The following is a 20,913-nucleotide window of genomic DNA, read 5'->3' on the forward strand; positions in this document are numbered from 1 at the left end:
AGAAGTGCAATCAAAGTCTTACAGGTTACCTAATAGACCTTCCCAGGGCTAGGCAAGTGCTTATCCTACTTTAAATTGCTTACGGTTTAAGGGATTTCTGTTAAGTACTTTTTCCAAACAAGCCTAAATAAATATTCTTTAAAATATGCAAACTCGATCATTCCTAAACAATAAATATATAGCTGCAGTGCCATCAAGTGACATATACTTGCATTTTATTTACCTGTAATCAAGAGCACAACTCCAGAGATGTACGTGAAAAGTTGTAATTGTAGCTGGAGGATTATATCCCAGAACAGGCTCATCAGAAATATTCAAAAAATATAAAATCTAAAAATCACAAACATATTATTATAATACTTCAATATCTGTTTATTAATAAAATTATTATACATTAGAAAAGAGAAAATCTGTAACAAGTATGACAATAAAATATTTGATTAGTAGAAGGAAAAGGGAGTGAACAATCTCAGATATTTAAAGGTGCTTACCCGGTATCTGAATATAGAAAAGCACAGAATGTAAACAGGCCAAAAAAGTACAACATCCAAACTGCAGCCTCAAAGGTATGGAGAAGACCAACCCACAGATGCCTAAGTGGCTACTTGTACAACACCTCATAATCCATTTTTTAAGCACTTCCCAATAACAGTCTCGTTCATCTATCTTTCTTTGCCGTTGTTACTATAGTGTTATTATTTTCTTCATTCTCTGAAAAGCCAGCTTTTCTTGAAATACTGTGCATTATTACAGTTATCTTCAAGTTATCTTTTTCTTTGGCAAGGTGGTAGGAAATATGCTTAGAATCAGAAATATGTGCACAGGCATTGCATATACTGCTTTTTTCACGTATTACTGCATAAAATAAACTATCCTCTTTAAGATCTGTCATAGTTCTCTCTTAAATCTGTTACACTATAAAAGTGTATTATGTAGATAATAGAGAGTGGTTTGGCAAGTTCATCTGCCAGTTCCTTCATTACTCTGGGGTGAATCCCATCCGAGCCCATAGCCTTGTGGGTGTCCAACTGGCACAGCAGGTCACTAATCATCTCCTCCTGGATTACAGGGGGTTCACACAGCCCCCCATCCCTAACTTCAGGCTCTGGGGGCTGAGTCTCCTGAGGACAACCGGTCCTGACATTAAAGACCGAGGCAAAGAAGGCATTGAGCAGCTCTGCCTTTTCCTCATCCCCTGACACTACACTACCCTCCTCATTCAGCAGGTGGTGGAGGCTCTCCTTGACCTTCCTTTTGCTGTTGATGTATTTGTAAAAGCTTTTTTGTTATCTTTGACTGTAGCAGCCAAATCAAGCTCTAATTGAGCTTTGGCCCTTCTAATCTTCTCCCTACATGACCTGGCAACATCCCTATAGACCTCCCAAGTTACTTGACCCTTCTTCCAGAGCAAATAGGCTCTCTTTTTTTCCTTAAGTTCTAGCCTAAGTTCTGTGTTTAACCAGGCCGGTCTTTTTCCCCAACGGCTTGTCTTCCTACACACAGGGACAGCCTGCTCCTGAGTATTTAACAATACCATACATACTGAAGGATAAACCAGATAAGCTTGAATGTCAGGGTTTATTATTTGTAATCCAGTATAGTGTAAGTACATGCAAGAACATACAACCATACTGCTGCTGTGCTAACGGCATGTCCTAGCTCACGTGTGTTTACACACAGCTTCCAGATCAAGGGTCTCTAGCCCTGTCTGCTATGTATACCTCTGCATCCACACATATCAGTACAACCCTTCTAATTCAGAAGTCTGCATTACAAGTCTTTATATAAACTGCTGCTTACTACTTCCCCAAAGTCTTCTTTTCCATTACTGCTATTCAAATGATGTAAAAAGAAAACAGACAAGGGAGAAACAGGACTTGAGGAATGAAGTGAACAGAAGGGAAAAACAGAGAAATGCTTTCAGTGCTGCAAGTAGCACATTTGTCTGTCTTGAGGGTTTTTTTTTTTTTAAGTCAAGGATTATCTAAGTGCTTGGATAGCACTGGACTACTGGGATTTTCCAGCCGAACTTTTTTAAAAAAAAAAAAAAAAAAAATTACCAAAAAAAAAAAAAAAAGACCCCCAAAAACCCCCAAAACTCTGTGACATGTTGTGGGCTGAGATTTAGGATGATGAGAGGAACTGTAGCAAACACACACACAAGTAAGAATTTAAGAACAAGACTACAGTCTGTCAATGGTCTCAAAGAGAAACAAGAAAAAAAGTAAATAATAACACTTTCAAGAGCAGCTAAGATAATAAAGACACAGCCTAACACTAAGATTTTCGATCAAGGTTTAGTTTGATACTTAAAAGAGTTGTTAAATCAATGAGACTGAAATTGTAGACGTAGTTGAGAAAACTGTAGCAACCTGACCTGTTCATGCCAGCTTAAACCTGAAGGCAGTACTCTGTGCAGAAGGGTGGCTCCTCTTAGTCCAACAGCAACTAGAAATTCCTGCACAAGAAAGCTGCACGAGTTAGGTTACATGAAATGCATGTAACTATTTGACATCTAGATTATGAAACAGTCTTCCTTCTGCTCCCAGAATCTCCAAGTGTCTAGAAATGAAGCAAAGACTGGGCCAGGATTAAACATTCAAAAAATCTTGCTTCCTAATACAGAAACCCTAGCTAATATAGTCTAATACTTTTTGCAACAGGATAGTTTAGAAATTACTATTTTGCGGTGGCAGTAGGAAGGCAGGCAGGCTACGTGTTCATTCATTCTGGGATTCACCAGGAATGACCAGGAGTACCGCCCAAGGTAGTTCTTTCTTATGCTGTTCAAATCTGAGCCAACTCAGCCCCCATGACATTATGCTGGTCTGAAGATTCCTTTTTCTCTAGACAACTCTACCAACCTGTTTGCCACCACTATGCCAGCTGAGAGGCCATCTTTTAGCCATGCTAATGAATGCTACTGTCAAAGCCAAACGTACTACTCATTTACCAGTGCCACTGAAAACAGGTAAGCAAAGGCTGCCTATTAGGTGACACTGCTAGTAAGGTGAGCAGAAAGCTTTTAACTCTTTGTATTTGTTCTTGCCTGGTTTGGCAGCAGATTAAAACTCAACCAAAGAAAAACAAGAAAAGGTAGACTGGCCAAGAAATGCATCAGTAAAGAAACATAGTGTGATGAGCAAAGTGAAGCATTGAAAGAATTAGTAAATTATGCTGATACTTAAAATTTTACGATCCACCCAAAAGATTCTAACAGAAAATTATAGTTTGAGGATGAATGGCTCAGAATTATACGGTTTCTTCATCTATAACCCTTGTAACCCCACATCTAGATGCTTCCATATAAACTGAGATAACTCCAATAATTTATAAAAGCACAAATTCGAAAAGACAAACCTTTGTATTGCTCTCTATTTTATCTGATTGGATTTTGACTGCAACGGTCAGCATACTCGGACAATCCACTCCTACACCATCTGAAGTAGTCCTACTAAGACCATCTTCTTCAGAAAAACAAATAGTAGGTTCTAACCAATGGGGACGTATTGTGCTGGGCAGCTGTACTTCAGAGGAAGGGACAACCCCATCTACCATACCTGCAAAGAGATTTTAGAATGAGTTACCTTGTGCTTCAAGGCTGTAACTGATGAAAAGTTGAGGAAAATCCTTTTTATGCTTAATGTTTTTAAAATTATTTTAATTACCAAAGTTAGTCATGTCCACTCACAACCAAAAATTGCGAAGGAGAGGTTACAGGTGATCCAGTATTTAAAACCATGGTTCTAGCTGAAAATCTTTGATGTGACTATAAGGTTCGATTTTTTTATTTGCCCAACAAAATAGGAAAGTTGAAATAAAGGACAGAAATCTCCTACGGGTTAGATGGAGAAATAGGAATATGTTTCCATTTCAACCTTTTCATTTCATAAGATGGTGCCAGGTTAACCTCTAAACACACAATAATTAAACCTTGCACTGACAATCCATTAACTTGACTATCACTGACTCAAGAGATATTTGAGGGTAAAACCTTAAAAGGTTTAACTACATGGGGGTAGCCAGTCATACAAACTACACAGTCGACTTAAAATTCTTCACCTGCTGACTACAATTAGTTACCCAGGAAAAATACAGCAGCCACTGGTAACCTGTATCTTTTTAAATTAAATAAACAATAACATGTAGCAAGTGTGTACTTTCATAATAAAGAACAGACTGTCCAGCTAAATTGCCAGAGGACCACAATATCTTTAAAGACCAGCAGTTGCCACGGAAAGTTTGAGCTAAACTGTAACTAAGTAAATACAGTCATCATTAAGTCGTATTACTGTAGCATTTAGGAGCATTAGCCATGAACTAAATCTATTGTGCCAAATGATACACTATCAGAGGGAAGGGGGGGAAAAAAAAAAAAAAAAAAAAAGGAAAAAAAAAGGAGACAGCATTTCTCCTAAAAAACTTTAAGCATATCTCATTTCAAATTTAGTTCCAAACCCACCTCAATCCCACTCCTACCTTGATGATATAAATTGAGGCTGCTAGAATGGAGACAAACATAGTGTCTGTCCTCAAAGCCTTCATATTTAGTCACGCTGAAAAGTGAACCACTGTTGAACTCAAACCAGAATTCACCATATTTTCCTTCCAGTGTATTTCCATCATCCTGCTGAAGGAAGAACAGAAATGATAAAATGACCGCCTGCTGGGTTTGCTGCAGTTAGACAGTCTAAACTAACATAACATTTGCTACCAATACATATTTTTCTGCTTGCATTTAGTTAGAATCATAGAATCATAGAAGGGTTTGGGTTGGAAGGGACCTGAAAGATCACCTAGTTCCAACCCCCCTGCCACTGGCAGGGATACTTTTCCACTAGACCAGGTGGCTCAAAGCCCCATCCAACCTGGCCTTGAACACTGCCAGGGAGGGGGCAGCCACAACTTCTCTGGGAAACCTGTACCAGTGTCTCACTACCCTCATAGGAATGAATTTCTTCCTAATATCTAATCTAAATCTACCCTCTTTCAGTTTAAACCCATTACTCCTTGTCCTGTCACTACATGCCCTTGTAAAAAGTCCCTCTCCAGCTTTCCTTTAGGCCCCCTTCAGGTACTGGAAGGCTGCTATGAGGTCTCCCCAAAGCCTTCTCTTCTCCAGACTGAACAGCCCCAACTTTCTCAGCCTGTCTTCATAGGAGAGGTGCTCCAGCCCTCTGATCATCTTTGTGGCCCTTCTCTGGACTCACTCCAACAGCTCCATATCATTCTTATGTCGGGGGCCCCAGAGCTGGACACAGTACTCCAGGTGGGTTCTCACGAGAGCAGAGTAGAGGGGTAGCCAGTTATTCTTGTGTAAAGCAAAGTAAACAGAATTGCTAAAATACTGTGTTTCATTATGAAACTCATCATTATGAAATTCATCATTTCAGCTGACAGCGGCGGCAGCAGCGAAAGCGGCGGCAGCAACTTGAGGTTAGTGCGGGGGCGAGGGCGACATCGGGCTTAACGGGGCGGTTTTTGTACTCTGGGCCCCCCCCCCGAGAGCATCAGTCCCGAGCTGCTTCCCCCCCCCGACCCGGACCCGGACCCGGACCCGACAATGAATCATGAGAGACGGGGGCATAGCCGGAGGCACCACGGGCGATTTAAGCGATTTAAACGCACCACCCCCCTGTGATCGGGTGATAAAAAGTCTCCTGGAGGGCAGGGACTAGTCCCTGGCCAGAAGGGAGAGGGAGACTCAGCTGTGACTGGGTGTGTCCCAGAGCAGGAGAGGCCGCAGCCGTTTGCAGCTCGTTGGGGAGGGCTTTGACTCCCTCCCAGTGCACAAGGCGAGGAAGGTGCCAAGGAGCTGTGAACCAGGGGTGGCACCAGCAGGTATTTCCCAGCTCAGTGAAGGAACAATGGTCTCCACCCGGCAGAAGAAGACCAAAATGGATGTGGGAACCCAGACAGAGCTCCTACGGAAGGAGGCAATGGTGCAGGTCGCAGCCTGCAGGGAATGCTACACTGTCTCTGTGGTGTCAGGGGGCTGTGTGGGCTGTGAGCAAGTAAATGATTTGCTCGGCTGAGCGGCACAGCTGCAAAGCCAGGTTGAAAGGCTCCAAGCCGAAGTAGAAAGGCTTAGGAGCATTCGGGAGGCTGAAATGGAGATAGACTGGTGGAGCCAGGCTCTGCCTTCCCTGCAACAAAAATGGGAGCACCTGCCGGAGAGCTCCCAGGATCGAGGGACCCCTGTACTCTGCCCCTCTCAGGTGGAAAACAATAACCTAGAGGAGAGGAGTGAGTGGAGGCAAGTCTATGGCCGTGGCAAAAGGCCAGTGCCCTCCTTGCCTACCTTGCCTCCACAGGTGCCTCTGAGCAATAGATATGAAGCCCTAATGGAATACAGCCAGTCCAATGGGGATGTGGTGGAGAGGCAACCTATATCAGAGGTCCCACCACAGTCAGAAAAACCTGACAGGCGTATAGCTACCTCCTCCACAAGGAAGAAGAGAAGAGTTTTAGTGGTTGGAGACTCCTTCCTAAAGGGATCTGAGGGCCCAATATGCAGAGCTGACCCCCATCACAGGGAGGTCTGCAGCCTGCCTGGAGCCCGAATCAGGGATATCACCAGGCAACTCCCCAACCTGGTGAAGGCCACAGACTACTACCCCCTGCTGATCTTCCAGACAGGTGGGGAAGAAGCTGCATCCCGTAGTCTGAGGGGGATGAAGAAAGACTACAAGGCCCTAGGACGGTTGGTGAAAGAGTCTGGGGCACAAGTTGTTTTCTCCTCCCTCCTTCCATTTTCAGGTGATGACGCGGGATGGAATAGTAGGATTCTCTCTATTAACGCCTGGCTACGAGACTGGTGCTACAGGCAGGGCTTTGGGTTCTTTGATAATGGCTGGTTTTATAAGACACCAGGCGTGACGGTAATACATGGGAAAGGCTTATGTCGTAGGGGCAAAAGGGTTCTGGGACAGGAATTAGCAGGGCTCATTCGGAGAGCTTTAAACTAGATTCGAAGGGGGATGGGGTAGTAGCTGGGCTTGCACCACTGGGGCAACGCTCTAGTGTTGAGGTAGACCAGGAGGCCTCCCATCCCCCTGGGGTCAAATCGGTGTGCTCAGCTCGCTCCCTGAAATGCCTGTACACCAATGCACGCAGCATGGGGAATAAACAGGAGGAGTTAGAAATCCGTGTTCGGTCGGGGGGCTATGATCTAGTGGCAATTACAGAGACTTGGTGGGACGCCTCACATGACTGGAATGTGGTCATGGATGGCTATGTCTTGTTCAGGAAAGACAGGCCGCTAAGGAGAGGTGGTGGAGTTGCTCTTTATGTGAGTGAGCAGCTAGAATGTATTGAGTTCTGTCCAGGGGCGGATCAGGAGCGAGTTGAGAGTTTGTGGGTGTGAGTTAAGGGGCAGGCTGGCAGGGGTGATACTGTTGTGGGTGTCTATTACAGGCCACCGGATCAGGATGAGGAAGGTGATGAGGTCTTCTACAGGCAGCTGAGAGCAGTCTCACAATTACAGGGCCTGGTTGTTGTGGGGGATTTCAACTACCCTGATATTTGCTGGGAGGCCTACTCAGCCAGCCATCCTCAGTCCAGGAGGTTCCTCCAGTGCATTGATGATAACTTTCTGATGCAAATGGTGGATGAGCCAACTAGGAGAGGAGCGCTGCTGGATCTTATCCTCACTAACAAGGAGGGTCTGGTTGAAGAGGTGAAGGTTGAGGGCAGCCTTGGTTGTAGTGACCATGAGATGGTAGAGTTCAGGATATCATGTGGCAGGAACAGAATAGCTAGCAGAATCGCAACCCTGGACTTCAGGAGGGCCAACTTTGGCCTTTTCAAGCAATTGCTAGGGGATATCCCATGGGACAGGGTACTAGAAGGTAAGGGGGCCCAACATAGTTGGCTAGCATTCAAGGACTGCTTCTTCCGAGCTCAAGATCAGAGCATCCCAACAAGTAGGAAGTCAAGGAAGGGTACCAGGAGACCTGCATGGTTAAACAGGGAACTGCTGGGCAAACTCAAGTGGAAGAAGAGGGTGTACAGATCGTGGAAGGAGGGGCTGGCCACTTGGGAGGAATATAAGTCTGTTGTCAGAGGATGTAGGGAGGCAACTAGGAAAGCTAAGGCCTCCTTGGAATTAAACCTTGCAAGAGAGGTCAAGGACAACAGAAAAGGCTTCTTCAAATACATTGCAGGTAAAGCCAACACTAGAGGCAATGTAGGCCCACTGATCAATGAGGTGGGGGCCCTGGAGACAGAGGATAAAAAGAAGGCGGAGTTACTGAATGCCTTCTTTGCCTCTGTCTATACTGTTGGAGGCTGTCCTGAGGAGCCCCGGGCCCCTGAGGCCTCAGAAGAAGTCAGGATAGAGGAGGAATCTGTCTTGGTTGATGAGGGCTGGGTCAGGGACCAATTAAGCAACTTGGACGTCCATAAATCCATGGGCCCTGATGGGATGCACCCGCGGGTGCTGAGGGAGCTGGCGGAAGTCATTGCTAGGCCACTCTCCATCATCTTTGCTAAGTCGTGGGCAACGGGAGAGGTGCCTGAGGACTGGAGGAAAGCGAATGTCACTCCAGTCTTCAAAAAGGGCAAGAAGGAGGACCCGGGTAACTATAGACCGCTCAGCCTCACCTCCATCCCCGGAAAGGTGATGGAACAACTTGTCCTTGGTGCTGTCTCTAGACACATCAAGGATAGGGGGATCATTAGGGGCACTCAGCATGGCTTCACCAAGGGGAAGTCATGCTCAACCAACTTGATAGCCTTTTACGAGGATGTTACCCGGTGGATAGATGATGGTAAAGCTGTGGATGTGGTCTATCTCGATTTCAGTAAAGCGTTTGACACGGTCTCCCACAGCATCCTCACAGCTAAACTGGGGAAGTGTGGTCTGGATGATCGGGTAGTGAGGTGGATTGTGAACTGGCTGAAGGAAAGAAGCCAGAGAGTGGTGATCAATGGGACAGAGTCCAGTTGGAGGCCTGTGTCTAGCGGAGTCCCGCAAGGGTCAATACTGGGACCAGTTCTATTCAATATATTCATTAATGACTTGGATGAGGGATTAGAGTGCACTGTCAGCAAATTCGCTGATGACACAAAACTGGGAGGAGTGGCTGACGTGCCCGAAGGCTGCACAGCCATTCAGAGAGACCTGGACAGGCTGGAGAGTTGGGCGGGGAGAAATTTAATGAAATATAACAAGGGCAAGTGTAAAGTCCTGCATCTGGGCAAGAACAACCCCATGTACCAGTACAAGTTGGGGGCAGACCTGTTGGAGAGCAGCATAGGGGAAAGGGACCTGGGGGTCCTAGTGGACAGCAGGATGACCATGAGCCAGCAGTGTGCCCTTGTGGCCAAGAAGGCCAATGGCATCCTGGGGTGTATTAGAAGGGGTTTGGTCAGCAGGTCGAGAGAGGTTCTCCTCCCCCTCTACTCTGCCCTGGTGAGGCCGCATCTGGAGTATTGTGTCCAGTTCTGGGCCCCTCAGTTCAAGAAGGACAGGGAACTGCTAGAGAGAGTCCAGAGCAGAGCCACGAAGATGATTAAGGGGGTGGAACATCTCCCTTATGAGGAGAGGCTGAGGGAGCTGGGTCTCTTTAGCTTGGAGAAGAGGAGACTGAGGGGTGACCTCATTAATGTTTATAAATATGTAAAGGGCAAGTGTCAAGAGGATGGAGCCAGGCTCTTCTCAGTGACATCCCTTGACAGGACAAGGGGCAATGGGTGCAAGCTGGAACACAGGAGGTTCCACTTAAATATGAGGAAAAACTTCTTTACGGTGAGGGTGACCGAACACTGGAACAGGCTGCCCAGAGAGGTTGTGGAGTCTCCTTCTCTGGAGACATTCAAAACCCGCCTGGACGCGTTCCTGTGTGATATGGTCTAGGCAATCCTGCCCCGGCAGGGGGATTGGACTAGATGATCTTTCGAGGTCCCTTCCAATCCCTAACATTCTGTGATTCTGTGATTATTGTCTAGTTATAGTACAATAGTATGACGATTACAGAATTACTGTTATAAACACTTGGTCCTTCCAAAAACAGTACATACAGCATGAAGTGCATCCCACGGTCAAAACAACAGAACAATTTTTTACAGCCCCAGAGTCTCACCTTCACATCTGTGAATATTGACACTAATCCATGTGTCACATTTAGCAGAACAGACAGAAAGCTTTGTGAGTTCTTATTCTGGGAGTCAAGCTTTTTCCTTCTGCGTGAACGATAGTTTGGATCAACAGTGGAATAATACTGTAGTGTTTCCTCCTCAGATCCACTCTCGTCATCTAATAGATAAAATGAAAAACAACTAACTCTCTAGCTAGTATACATATTATGCTAATAACTCATTGTTTTTCCATCTGCAATGCTATTCAATTTCACACTTATTTTACTTAATTTAACACTAACCTATGTTTTTTCTTCTTGATTTAAGTAAACCTTTTCCTTTAAGTTTGCAAATTCCTTCCACTATCAGCTTAATCACTTCAGCCAATTATGCTTTCAAATGACTATAGTTTCTAGATGATTTATTAAGTGTATTACCGTAATGAACTGCAGATTTAAATTGACTAAAGCTGTCTTTACTGAAAGTGTTGATGAGCTGGCTGGCCACAGATAGTCCAACACCGTAAGAAAGGTTTTCAAATGTTTCTACAGGAGATGGAGCTGTTGGTTCCCACAACAATAGATCATTGCTGATCCTAGAAGGAAATACATTATCATTATACAAAATATATTACTATATTCTCACTTACTATAAGGTCAGTCAAGCAATATTTCCTTTGCAGACTTCATAGAACAGATTTCAGACTTCATAAATAAGAAAGAGAAAAAAGTTCAAGAGCACAAGAAAGAATAATGTATTCACAAGTAAAAGCAACAAATAATGAAAGTAACTTTTTTTCTGTAATTATGGTAGGCACATATCTAAGTCTAACATTTGACAGTGACACAAAAGCCTCTATTAGTAGGATTATATTGCTAGGTTGAGGTGGGTGACAAAAGCCTATTTCCATCACATCAATTTTCAAGCAAAGTTGCAGGAAACATTAGTTCTTTTGATTTCAAGTGAGTCTGTGTCTGTTGGGGTAAAGATATACGTAACATTCAGTACAGAAGTACACCAACAAGTGAAAAAATGCTTTGGAAGTAAAGTAATGCCTATCAGAGGCTAAAACAGATCAGCATCCCTCTTTATGTAGCTAATGCGTAGCATAATACCCATTTTTCACTTGATTCAATCTAGTTGTATTTCTTTGTTTTTCAGACAGAAAACTAACAGAAATAAATGCTGAATACCTATCTGTAAGTTAGGTTCACCTTCTCTACATTTTCATAAGCCCTTGTGAGGCTTACAAAACTGGGTTGTTACGTTTTTTTCCCCTGCCTGCCTTGCAGACTCTTAATATTTAGATGGAGAATCACTGAATAAAAAGGAGAGAATAGCAATAGTTGTTGAAGTACAATGATCTATTTATAAAGGAGAATTCAGAAAGATGAGAGCAAAATGAAACATTGTGAACAGAGATCTGAACAAAGTATTCACTGAAAGCAAAAGACTATTTAACTTCACCCTTTGTTCACAAAATCTGCCAAACACTTTTTAGCAGCTGGCTGCTATGGCACCAACCAGATACACGACACAGTGGCGTCTCTGATGTTAACTTGGAAAAATATTTATATAGCATTTTATGTTCTTAGAAAACTATACAAATGAATTCCTGCTATAGCTGCTCATTCAACTGCTTTTATCAACAATGAATACAGAACTAAAAGTACAGGTCACGATAACCAAGCAAAACAATTATCATACTTGCCTATTGTAAAGTTTTTCGTAAAAGCTTTTGTTTGGTAATGTTAAATGAATGTTTGGTAACATGAGTTCCAGTACATAATGAGAATTGCTAATTGTTTTATCCTGAAACTCAGTCATTTCAACTACATCTCCTGGCATCACCATCTGAAAGAAAAAAAAACAAACCTCTCAAGTAAAAAAACAGAACTGGAAGCCAGAAGATGCATATAAAGTAGTGAGAATACATTAATTTTGTCCACCATAAGCACAAAGCAATAACAAAATTTTATAGTACCTCTTCATTTTCAAACATGACCCTACGAGAAGAAAAAGGAGAAGGCTCTGGTCTTCTAATATCACAGACATCCTTCAAAGAATGAGACCCTCCTTCTTCTTCCTCTTGGAAGTTATTATCACCTTCTTCCTCCTCAGCTGCTATCCTTTCCAGAATAGAGTGCACAGCCAGAGGGTTTATTTTCAATACAATCCTGACATTGGAGAAGTTACGCAGAATAAGCCATTAGAGACGCTTAGAACTTTTATATTGATGAAGAGTCACATGCCCCCTAGCTCCACTAGCTAGCCATTAAATACACAGAGACTAAATAGCTCAAAGACCAGGGATTTTTTTATTAGACTATAATGTACTTTATCAGACAAAGCGATACCATTAACTAAAACACCAAACTTATAGGCATAGAGGGACATGGAAAAAGAACCATGAAGCGAAAAGGTTAGTGTCTGCTTTTTTCAACTCCATCAGGTGACCATTAGGTGACCTAAGAAAAACCTAGCGCTCTCCCAAAATAATGCTTTATCATCAGACCTACAACAGCTATTAAAAAATGCTCTGCTACATGACATAGCGTATTATATGTACACACTGTTGTGATGGTACAAATAAACTTTTCTGTAAAAGAAAGTCAAGCTGAAAAAATATCCATACAGACATGCTGTCAGTAAGCCACTACACATTTTGTGGCAAAAAACGTTATGTGACAAACTCTGCAGCAAATCTAAAATTGCCCCTTTAAACATCCTGTTACATGCTACATCTGTTAGGTCCTTCTGTTCAGTAACTCTGAAGTATTGTATTGCCTTACTTGTGATAGAAGCTGCAATAATTCAGTCACAATATAATTATCCTTATTGTCATTATGGCTTTATACCAGCTTATATTAATATTTTGAGGCAAAATTCAACTGAGATTTTTTTTGTTTGGTATTCAGTCTTGACTGTAAAAGCAGGAGAAAAGGTGAAGTGACAAAAAAAAAAAACAAACAAAACCAACCAACCAAACAAACAAACAAAAAAAGAGAGAGTTTCAAGTCTCTAATCATTCACCTAACTTTCACTGAAATTTACTCAAGTCTATGCAGAAACCATCACACATTAAAACCATCTTGCATTACTATAAATGGAGAAGTTTGGGGGTTTTTTTTAATAAAATCTTGGGTTCTTTTCAATAGCTACATGTTCTTTCTTTGCAAACTATTTTAAAGCATTTACCACCCAGGCAGTCTGCATTAAAATTAGAAAAATAACAGTGATTCATAAAAATCCAAACAACTTGCAGTAAAAACTAAAACATTATTTTACCGAGGCCAGTCAAAATTGTCTGATGATGATGTTATATCTCCATCAATGCCACCAGACACTTGAAAAAAATTTATTGGTGCTTCTGCATTATCTTCTTCAAATGAACCTGAACAGAAAAAGATTTTTAAAAAATTAACACAGGAATGACAACTGCTAACTTCAGGTTGCCCACTCCTCAGGCTGGAGTCCAACAGGCTAATTTTTCAATGCTATTACTAAGGTACTTATACAAATTTTGTCGTCTTTTCCTCCAAAAATTAAATATAAATTTTTAGAAACAAAAATTATTTCATGTTATCTTCTAGCTAGCAGCAGTTAGAAAACCAAATTTTCTAATGTATAGATATCTGCATTTACATTTATAGCATCACTACATTATGTCATAGCCTTGAAAACTACACAGAATGACAAATCAGCAGAGAAGGTTACAAATATAAACCAGTCTCACAGATTTATTACTTTGAAAGACATTAAAGGAATAAAAGTATTAACCTTTTCCTCAGTGACAGTTATTTAGGACAACATTCACTCCATTTCTAGACTAGACTTGAGATTCCTAATTTGCATAGCTGTAGTATCCCCCTACAAATCTACCAAACTTACCCTAACACCATGATAGAGATCCCAAAGATAACAGTTTGTTTATATTTAGGGCATAACAATATAACAGAAAATAACGGAAATACTAGCTCAGATCTCAAAAACAAGAGTGCAAGCACTACACCTCTATACATTGGCCTCTCCTCCTAGTAGTATTATTTTCACGTATGCTGATACTTAGTACAGAACACTAAACTGCAGCAGAGATATCTGCTCCAAAATTCAGGTGGAAAGAGATTCCCTGTGTTAATCCATATGACAGGACCTTTGTCTCAACTATGTAATACCTGGGAAAATAAAAAAGAATATTTGAATATAGTGTTAACATTCTTACCAGTTAGCTCTTTGAAGGTAAGTTCTAATTTAACTTGTTCTGGAGTTGACCCTCCTATAAACTCAGTTTTAAATTCCAGATCTGTAAATTCAAGATGAAGAATCTCCTTCTGAAGTGACTTCTTAAACCATGGTCCCCTTTCCTGATCTGACCGTAGGTCAGGTATGGGGAAGCGAACAGAGAGATTCAATGCTGGGGCAGTGACTTGAACCGAAACTCTACAGTTTGCAGGAGCATGTGAATCATCCAGGAAAACTTCAGTAAATGCCTTATGCTAAAAAAAAAAAAAAAAGTAAAGGGAAAAAATAAACACTAAATTAGAGAAAATAGCACTAAAAATTACTATGGGGAAAGCTTTTGATGATGTAATATCTAAAAATAAAAAATACTAATTTTTCATATATCACACAAAACACACCTATTAGGACCAATTATTATTACTCTTAGGATATTCTTCTATTATTGGTGCTGTTAAGATTCTGCTTAGTTAGAAGTCAAGTATTTCTAGAGGTTAGCAGTCTTTCAAAAGCAGCTATCTTTGTATTTTTTTCTCTTAAATTACAGAGTGAGAGAACCAAACAATACTCAGCTGCAGTTAGGAAATATCATGTTTCACAGAGTTTTTTTAAAAAAAATGCTATTGTTGAGAAGCCAGGAACTACTATCATGTGTATTTGCCCCTTTCAGTAAGTCATGGCTTCCAGCTCCTGTCACTCATGTGTCATTCAAAACCTCCCTGACTGTGGCTTATTGCTGACCATCATTGAAAAGAATCAAACTTTCAGGACATAACCATATTGATAGAAATTATTGATGCCTTACAATTTTTTTAAATGAGGATTCTCTTAAATAAATTTTGAAGACTATTTTTTCTGTAATCAATCAACGCAGCAATAAAATTACATGAAGATACTTGTTGCTGTGTAGAAAATCAGTTAAATGCATTAATCCTTCCTCATGTATTTCAAGAAAAGCCTTCAAGTTAAACACTGCTGTGCTAAGACTTAAATCCTACTGACAACCTGAACCAAGACAAACAAGCTCCAACTTCTTCTCTTGGTGTTCAATCACTAGAACACAATGCATGTGCTCCCCATCCTTTCTATTACCTACCCCAAAAGCAGGTGAGGCACAGTAGATGCAATTGGGCTGACTGTAACACCTAAAGATTTCAATATAGAAGTGGAATTGTCAGCAACAGTTTATATAAGCTGCTAGAGAGCATGATGGGACAGATTAGGGATCAGAAGCCAGTCAAGATTCCTCTTTTTTGTCCAGTTCTGCTTGCTTCAAGAAGCCAAGAACTTATGCACTTTATGAAGCAGCTACCATTGTCTTCAGGTCTGTTACCAAGCATGCAATCACTGAATCTAAAATGAATATCTATGTCAGATGGCTACTGTCCTGTATCAGAAGTAAAAAAAAAACACCACCAAAAAAACAAAACCAAAAATAAAACCAACCAAAACCAAAAAAACACACAAAACCAAAGAAAAAACCCAACCACCACAAATCAATCAGAATTAGCAATCCCAGGCTTCGTGCCATCCTGCCTTCCTTCTGCAAAAAATCAGCAAGTTTAACCAATTTCACTTTTAACTTACCAGACTTATGTGCTTGTTGCAAGAAGCATACATGTGAGATGCCATCATTTCCACTGTAGTTAGTTTCTGTGGTTGAAGTAAGGAATTTAATCTGTCTACAATACTAATATCCAGCTCACAAAACACTGGACTTAACTTTATTTGTAACTCTGCTTTCTGTGGAACAGAACTGAGTCTCCCTTGACTACCCTGAAAAGAAAAGAGAAAAAGTACTAAATTCCTTAAAAACAGAATAGTGAAACAAATTATAATAACTGAGAGTTAAGGACTCTGCTTTACAAGAAAAACATCTTTCTGTTAAAATGAACAAAATTAGACAAAGGCTATTATACAGAAACTTGGTGGTTTTAATCTCCCACCTTACCTGAGGTCCTCTATTATCTGAATGCTTATAATGAAGCTGAAGGCATGGCATAGCATGAGTATCATTTCCTTCTTCAGAATGAAATGTCAGCAGCTTTAGAAGAAAACAGAGTTAAAAATACTAAACAGATAACGAGGAAAGAGTTGCACATTTGTGACATTTTTCCTAGAACAGACAGTAGGTAATCCTACATTCAAGTCAGAACAGAGCCCCAGCCCAAGCGCTCATTCAATCCACTTATTCAGCCACTTTATTGGATACCTCTGACTGTTAAAAGAGCTGGAAGAATCATCATCACCCAAAGAAACCCTTGCATTGCTCAACTCCATTGGTTAGTTTTTAGAAAATACTACTCTAATTCCCAAACTGTGTTAAGCATATTTAAAAGAGAAGTAAACTAGCAAAGTTTGGCTACTTAACACTATTCCTGTCAGGTGTGACAGCAGTCTGGTTCACTATTTGAGCTTGCAATTAAAATACAAGTTGCATCCACCACAACATATTAAAAAAAATTTAAAATTTTAAGATTGACAGATTTTAAAATGGTTGTATTCTCAGTTATACAAGAAATTCCCTGTATTTTTTACATACCTCTGTATAGTGAGGCTGAATGGAACGGGAGTCAGTAGAGAAAAGGCATTCCAGGAACTCCATATTCCCAATGGATAAGTCAGTACAAAAACTTCGGGAGGCAGTCCTTTGTCTTTGTTCATAAGACACTTTGATACCAGTACCTATAAATCTGAATTATGAAAATTATTAATTATGAAAAGTAGCATAAAACAATAAAAATTATGAAAAGTCAAGATTTAAATATGTAAAAGGATCACTACAATCCTTTTAAAAATCATTAAAATCACCATAATTTCTTCAAAAATAAGAAAAAATTCTAATTATAACAGATTATAGTTTTAGCAACAAAGACAATGGAGCTCATTTATGTTACACGTTCAACAACAGACAGTGTCGAGAAATTTGTAAAGAACATTTTAGACATCTAACCTAAGGTGCAATTCACACAAAGCTGGGAATCTAACATCCTTATACAGACAATGAAAAAGCCAAATGCCTCAGAAAGTCTAAATTACATGAATAAGATAAGAAAAATATAAATACCCCCTTAAATATTTTACTTCCTACACTGTACTGGGACAGTAAAAACTTCTGGAAAAAAAGACTGTTGACTAACGTTATGATTTAGCTCACACTTACTTTTAATCCCTGCAGATACTCTATTTTGCACTAAGTAAAACCCTAAGCTTCTTCAAGCAGAAATCCCTACACTGGAATAAAGATGGTCCTGTAAAATACAGCTATTTCTAAAGAAATAATTTACTTAATGATTCTTGACTCTCTAGATTTCTGTGGTAGAAACTGTACCTAGTTTAATTCATCTATTGTTAAAAACAGCTCGGTTGATTTTAAGAAGAATAATAATAATATAAGAAGTGCATAAACATTAAAAAAATAGTCTTGGACAACAGATGTGAAAATCTAAGGCTATTTTGAAATTAACAAAGAAGTATAATGCGATTCAAATATTGTGACACAATTCCTGTGGAAATAAACTTATTTATTCAAGTTTACTTAAAAGATATTTTTTGTTAATTATATTTATTAATAAGCAAAGTTATACCTAAGGTGATCATGAGAACAAGCTTCTGCAAATACTTCTCGGAAGGACAGAAAATCTTCTGTTGAAAACTTAACTGGCTCAATCTTTTCTATTCGGGTAAAGAAATCCCGAGCCATTGGTGTCAATGGGTTAAGGTTCAGTGAACTTTCAGGTGGGGGTAAAGGGTCAATATGAAGTACAGACACTGAGAAAGTTCCAACTGCCAGTCTAAAAAGCAGCTCAGGTCTGGATTCATCCACAGAAACAGATCTGGATGGAATAGCTGAAATACAAAATTAAGTTCACGTAATTTTTCAGCAATAACACATTTATAAAATTATCTAACTTTTGATTTTTATTTCTTTTTACCAAGTTGCTGCATAACAATTCATTTCCAGAATCATCTAGAGAGCAGAATGCAAAACATTTTCACTTACATGTCCTTCTTAAGGAAGTCTGGTGAACCATGTTGGCTGTAAGTGAAGAACCCCGTGGAGGTTGTAGTTCTTGTTTGTTACGATCAAGAAAATCACCCCAAGTTGGCTGAAGCTAAAACAAGAATACATACAATCTTAAATTTGACAAATAGATGTTAGAAAGTAGATCAAATATAAATAATAAGGTAAAGGAACAAAAAGCAAATATATGCATAAACAATCCACAGCATGCCATTTCATGGCATATTAGTGCTCAACTAAACAATGTAGATATGCTTTACTTTGGGCTATGCTTTCTAATTTTATGATTGTCTACAACCACATATTTTTAAAGCTAGATAGATAAAGCTGCCCTCTCCGTGAGGGTATATTCTCCTGTTTCTTTGTAAAAAACACAACTGTTCTCCATGTATCTCATTAAACAAAACATTAGGCACATAACAGATTTGGGAAAGATGGCGATATCAACAGCGTAATTTTTAGTTTGAGGAATAATGTAATACAATGAGTCTGTACTTTTTATTGTCATTGCCAGTGTAGTCCATACTAAAAGGAAACCCAGATGGCAAACATGCAGTTATTAAAAAGAAAGTAAATCATAAAGTGTCCTATATAAGCCTGAAGGCATTTGAAAACAAATACATTCCATTTCCTGTCTTCATAGCCAAACAGATGAGAAATTTTCCAATACGACTTCATATTTGATAGTGTAAAGAATATTTATACAACAGTTTCAGATAAAAGCATTGATTTCAAAAAGATTTTAAATGTAGTTAATACTATACCACTGTAGTGCTCAGTGGAGATCCTGCTGGTGTAGTGGTATATGTACTGGTTAAAGACAAGTCTAGATCCATAGTTGGAGGGTCTCCAAGAGGTGGAAGGGAGGAAAGGCTGTGAGACATGTCCATCTCAGCCATTGAGAAGAAAACTTCTTCTTCTAATAAGAACCACAGATAATAAAGATTTATTTTCTAACAAAAAACAAATCACCTTTACTTTTAACAGAAACGTATTTGGAAATTCAGAAATCCAACTGCTAGACAGAATAACCAGCTAAATATATTATTTACAGAAGTTCCAAGTTCTCTTGACACTGACACTAGTAGTATCTATGGTCAGAGATTATTTAAAAAAAAAAAAAAAAGGCAAAAAACCTAAGAAGTACTAAACCAGTGAAATGTTCTATTTTCATATTCGAGTTGGCATCATTTCTATAAATTCATGCTCTCTTTTTGACAAATCAGAGTTCCTATTTTCACATTAAAAGTAATCAGCAAAAAAAATTCAAATAAAAATATAAATATCAAAGCAATGCAACTATTATTCTAGATTTTATTTCTTCAACACGCATTTGAAAGATGTTGCACTGCATATGTATTTATCACGTTGCACAGTAACATACAGACTACTGAACAGTTCTAATGAAATACTGAATCAAGTCTAGCCTGATATCTAAATTAGGTGTTAATTTCTTATTCAACAGTACAATTAATAGCATACAATTATTCTATGTTAAAGTTCTTTTGATACTTATGTTCGTAAGATTAAAAGATGAACAGTCACTTTATACAATCTTAACAGGTTATTTGCTATGCTGCGTCATCTTTTATACTTGCCACGACTAGAAGGCGTTCTGGCACTCTCTGTCTCATAGAAGCTTTGCTCAGATGACGCTCCTGCAGATAAAGACTCTTTTCTTAAGTAACGTTTCAACTCCATTTGAATCCGATACTCATCTTCCTGTTGCATTGGCCGGTTCTTCCTATCTTTATTTGACAATTCTATCCTGCTTAGGCTCTCTGAATTCAAAAAAAAAGGACAGAAAGCCCACTGTAATTTCCTTACCAGTATCTCAAGGAAAATTCAAAAATTAATCTGAAAATTAACCAAGTGTTGTTGTTGTATATATATGCATCTGTATATATATACACACATATCTGTTGTATGTCAGATGTGTATACACATGCATTTTGTTGTTTTGGAGATTTTACTTGTCCAAAACAGATTACTCTTTCCCTAACATTCACTCATTTCAAGTCTGAAGAAAATATTTTAAGGTCATATATGCAAATATGTTCACATATAATATCAGCATATATTTCTCTTCTCAGTCAGATTTAGAGACTAAGGACACAATCTCTTAAAGGTTTTACTATTAAGGAATTATTAAAATTTCAGGTTTGAAGATGACACATACGGGAAACTGTATGTAATGCTTTTCCAGTTATCCACAAACAACGAACAAGTCCAGTACAACAAATATATCAGTATCTTTAGAAGAATATTAAGCATCTACCCAAGACATGACAAATGTTTTCGAAAAGATTAACTATCTATCCTAACAATAAGTGTTTTTACATAGGCAGATGGGGGCAAGGGGGAGGGAAACAAACCAAAACACTCTCATCCTGCTACTGTAGTAGTCTAAACACTGCTGTTCATTACTTAGCAAATATGGACAAACAAATTCAGTTACTGTCTGTTCTGTCTTCTGTGCCTGTCACGAAAACATAGGACAGAGAAGGAACCAGACTGCTAAGCCTCTCTCGTGAAACAGAAGCTACAAGAGCCAAAATTGTTCTGGCCTC

At 39.6% G+C, this 20,913-nt stretch overlaps 1 protein-coding gene across 2 annotated transcripts in view; it reads right to left on the reverse strand.

Annotated features, from left to right (window-relative positions):
• The window catches only part of ATG2B (autophagy related 2B), a 55,652-nt gene that overhangs the window by 21,148 nt on the left and 13,591 nt on the right, over positions 1-20,913 (reverse strand). Inside the window, exons 8-24 of one of the 2 annotated variants that reach the window (XM_068400179.1) lie at positions 19,942-20,124; positions 19,108-19,262; positions 18,323-18,434; positions 17,907-18,168; positions 16,862-17,012; positions 16,271-16,363; positions 15,907-16,095; positions 14,303-14,576; positions 13,369-13,474; positions 12,065-12,257; positions 11,792-11,934; positions 10,518-10,675; positions 10,086-10,258; positions 4,480-4,627; positions 3,361-3,560; positions 2,378-2,458; positions 224-330 (exon numbers count right to left, since the gene is read on the reverse strand). In XM_068400179.1, the coding sequence (XP_068256280.1) occupies positions 224-330; positions 2,378-2,458; positions 3,361-3,560; positions 4,480-4,627; positions 10,086-10,258; positions 10,518-10,675; positions 11,792-11,934; positions 12,065-12,257; positions 13,369-13,474; positions 14,303-14,576; positions 15,907-16,095; positions 16,271-16,363; positions 16,862-17,012; positions 17,907-18,168; positions 18,323-18,434; positions 19,108-19,262; positions 19,942-20,124 (2,728 nt within the window). Of the gene's footprint in view, positions 1-223; positions 331-2,377; positions 2,459-3,360; positions 3,561-4,479; positions 4,631-10,085; positions 10,259-10,517; positions 10,676-11,791; positions 11,935-12,064; positions 12,258-13,368; positions 13,475-14,302; positions 14,577-15,906; positions 16,096-16,270; positions 16,364-16,861; positions 17,013-17,906; positions 18,169-18,322; positions 18,435-19,107; positions 19,263-19,941; positions 20,125-20,913 lie in introns of both variants that reach the window. The other variant, XM_068400178.1, reaches the window with a different exon arrangement.

This window comes from Nyctibius grandis, chromosome 4 (genome assembly GCF_013368605.1).
Source record: "Nyctibius grandis isolate bNycGra1 chromosome 4, bNycGra1.pri, whole genome shotgun sequence".
In the NCBI taxonomy this organism is placed as follows: domain Eukaryota; kingdom Metazoa; phylum Chordata; class Aves; order Nyctibiiformes; family Nyctibiidae; genus Nyctibius; species Nyctibius grandis.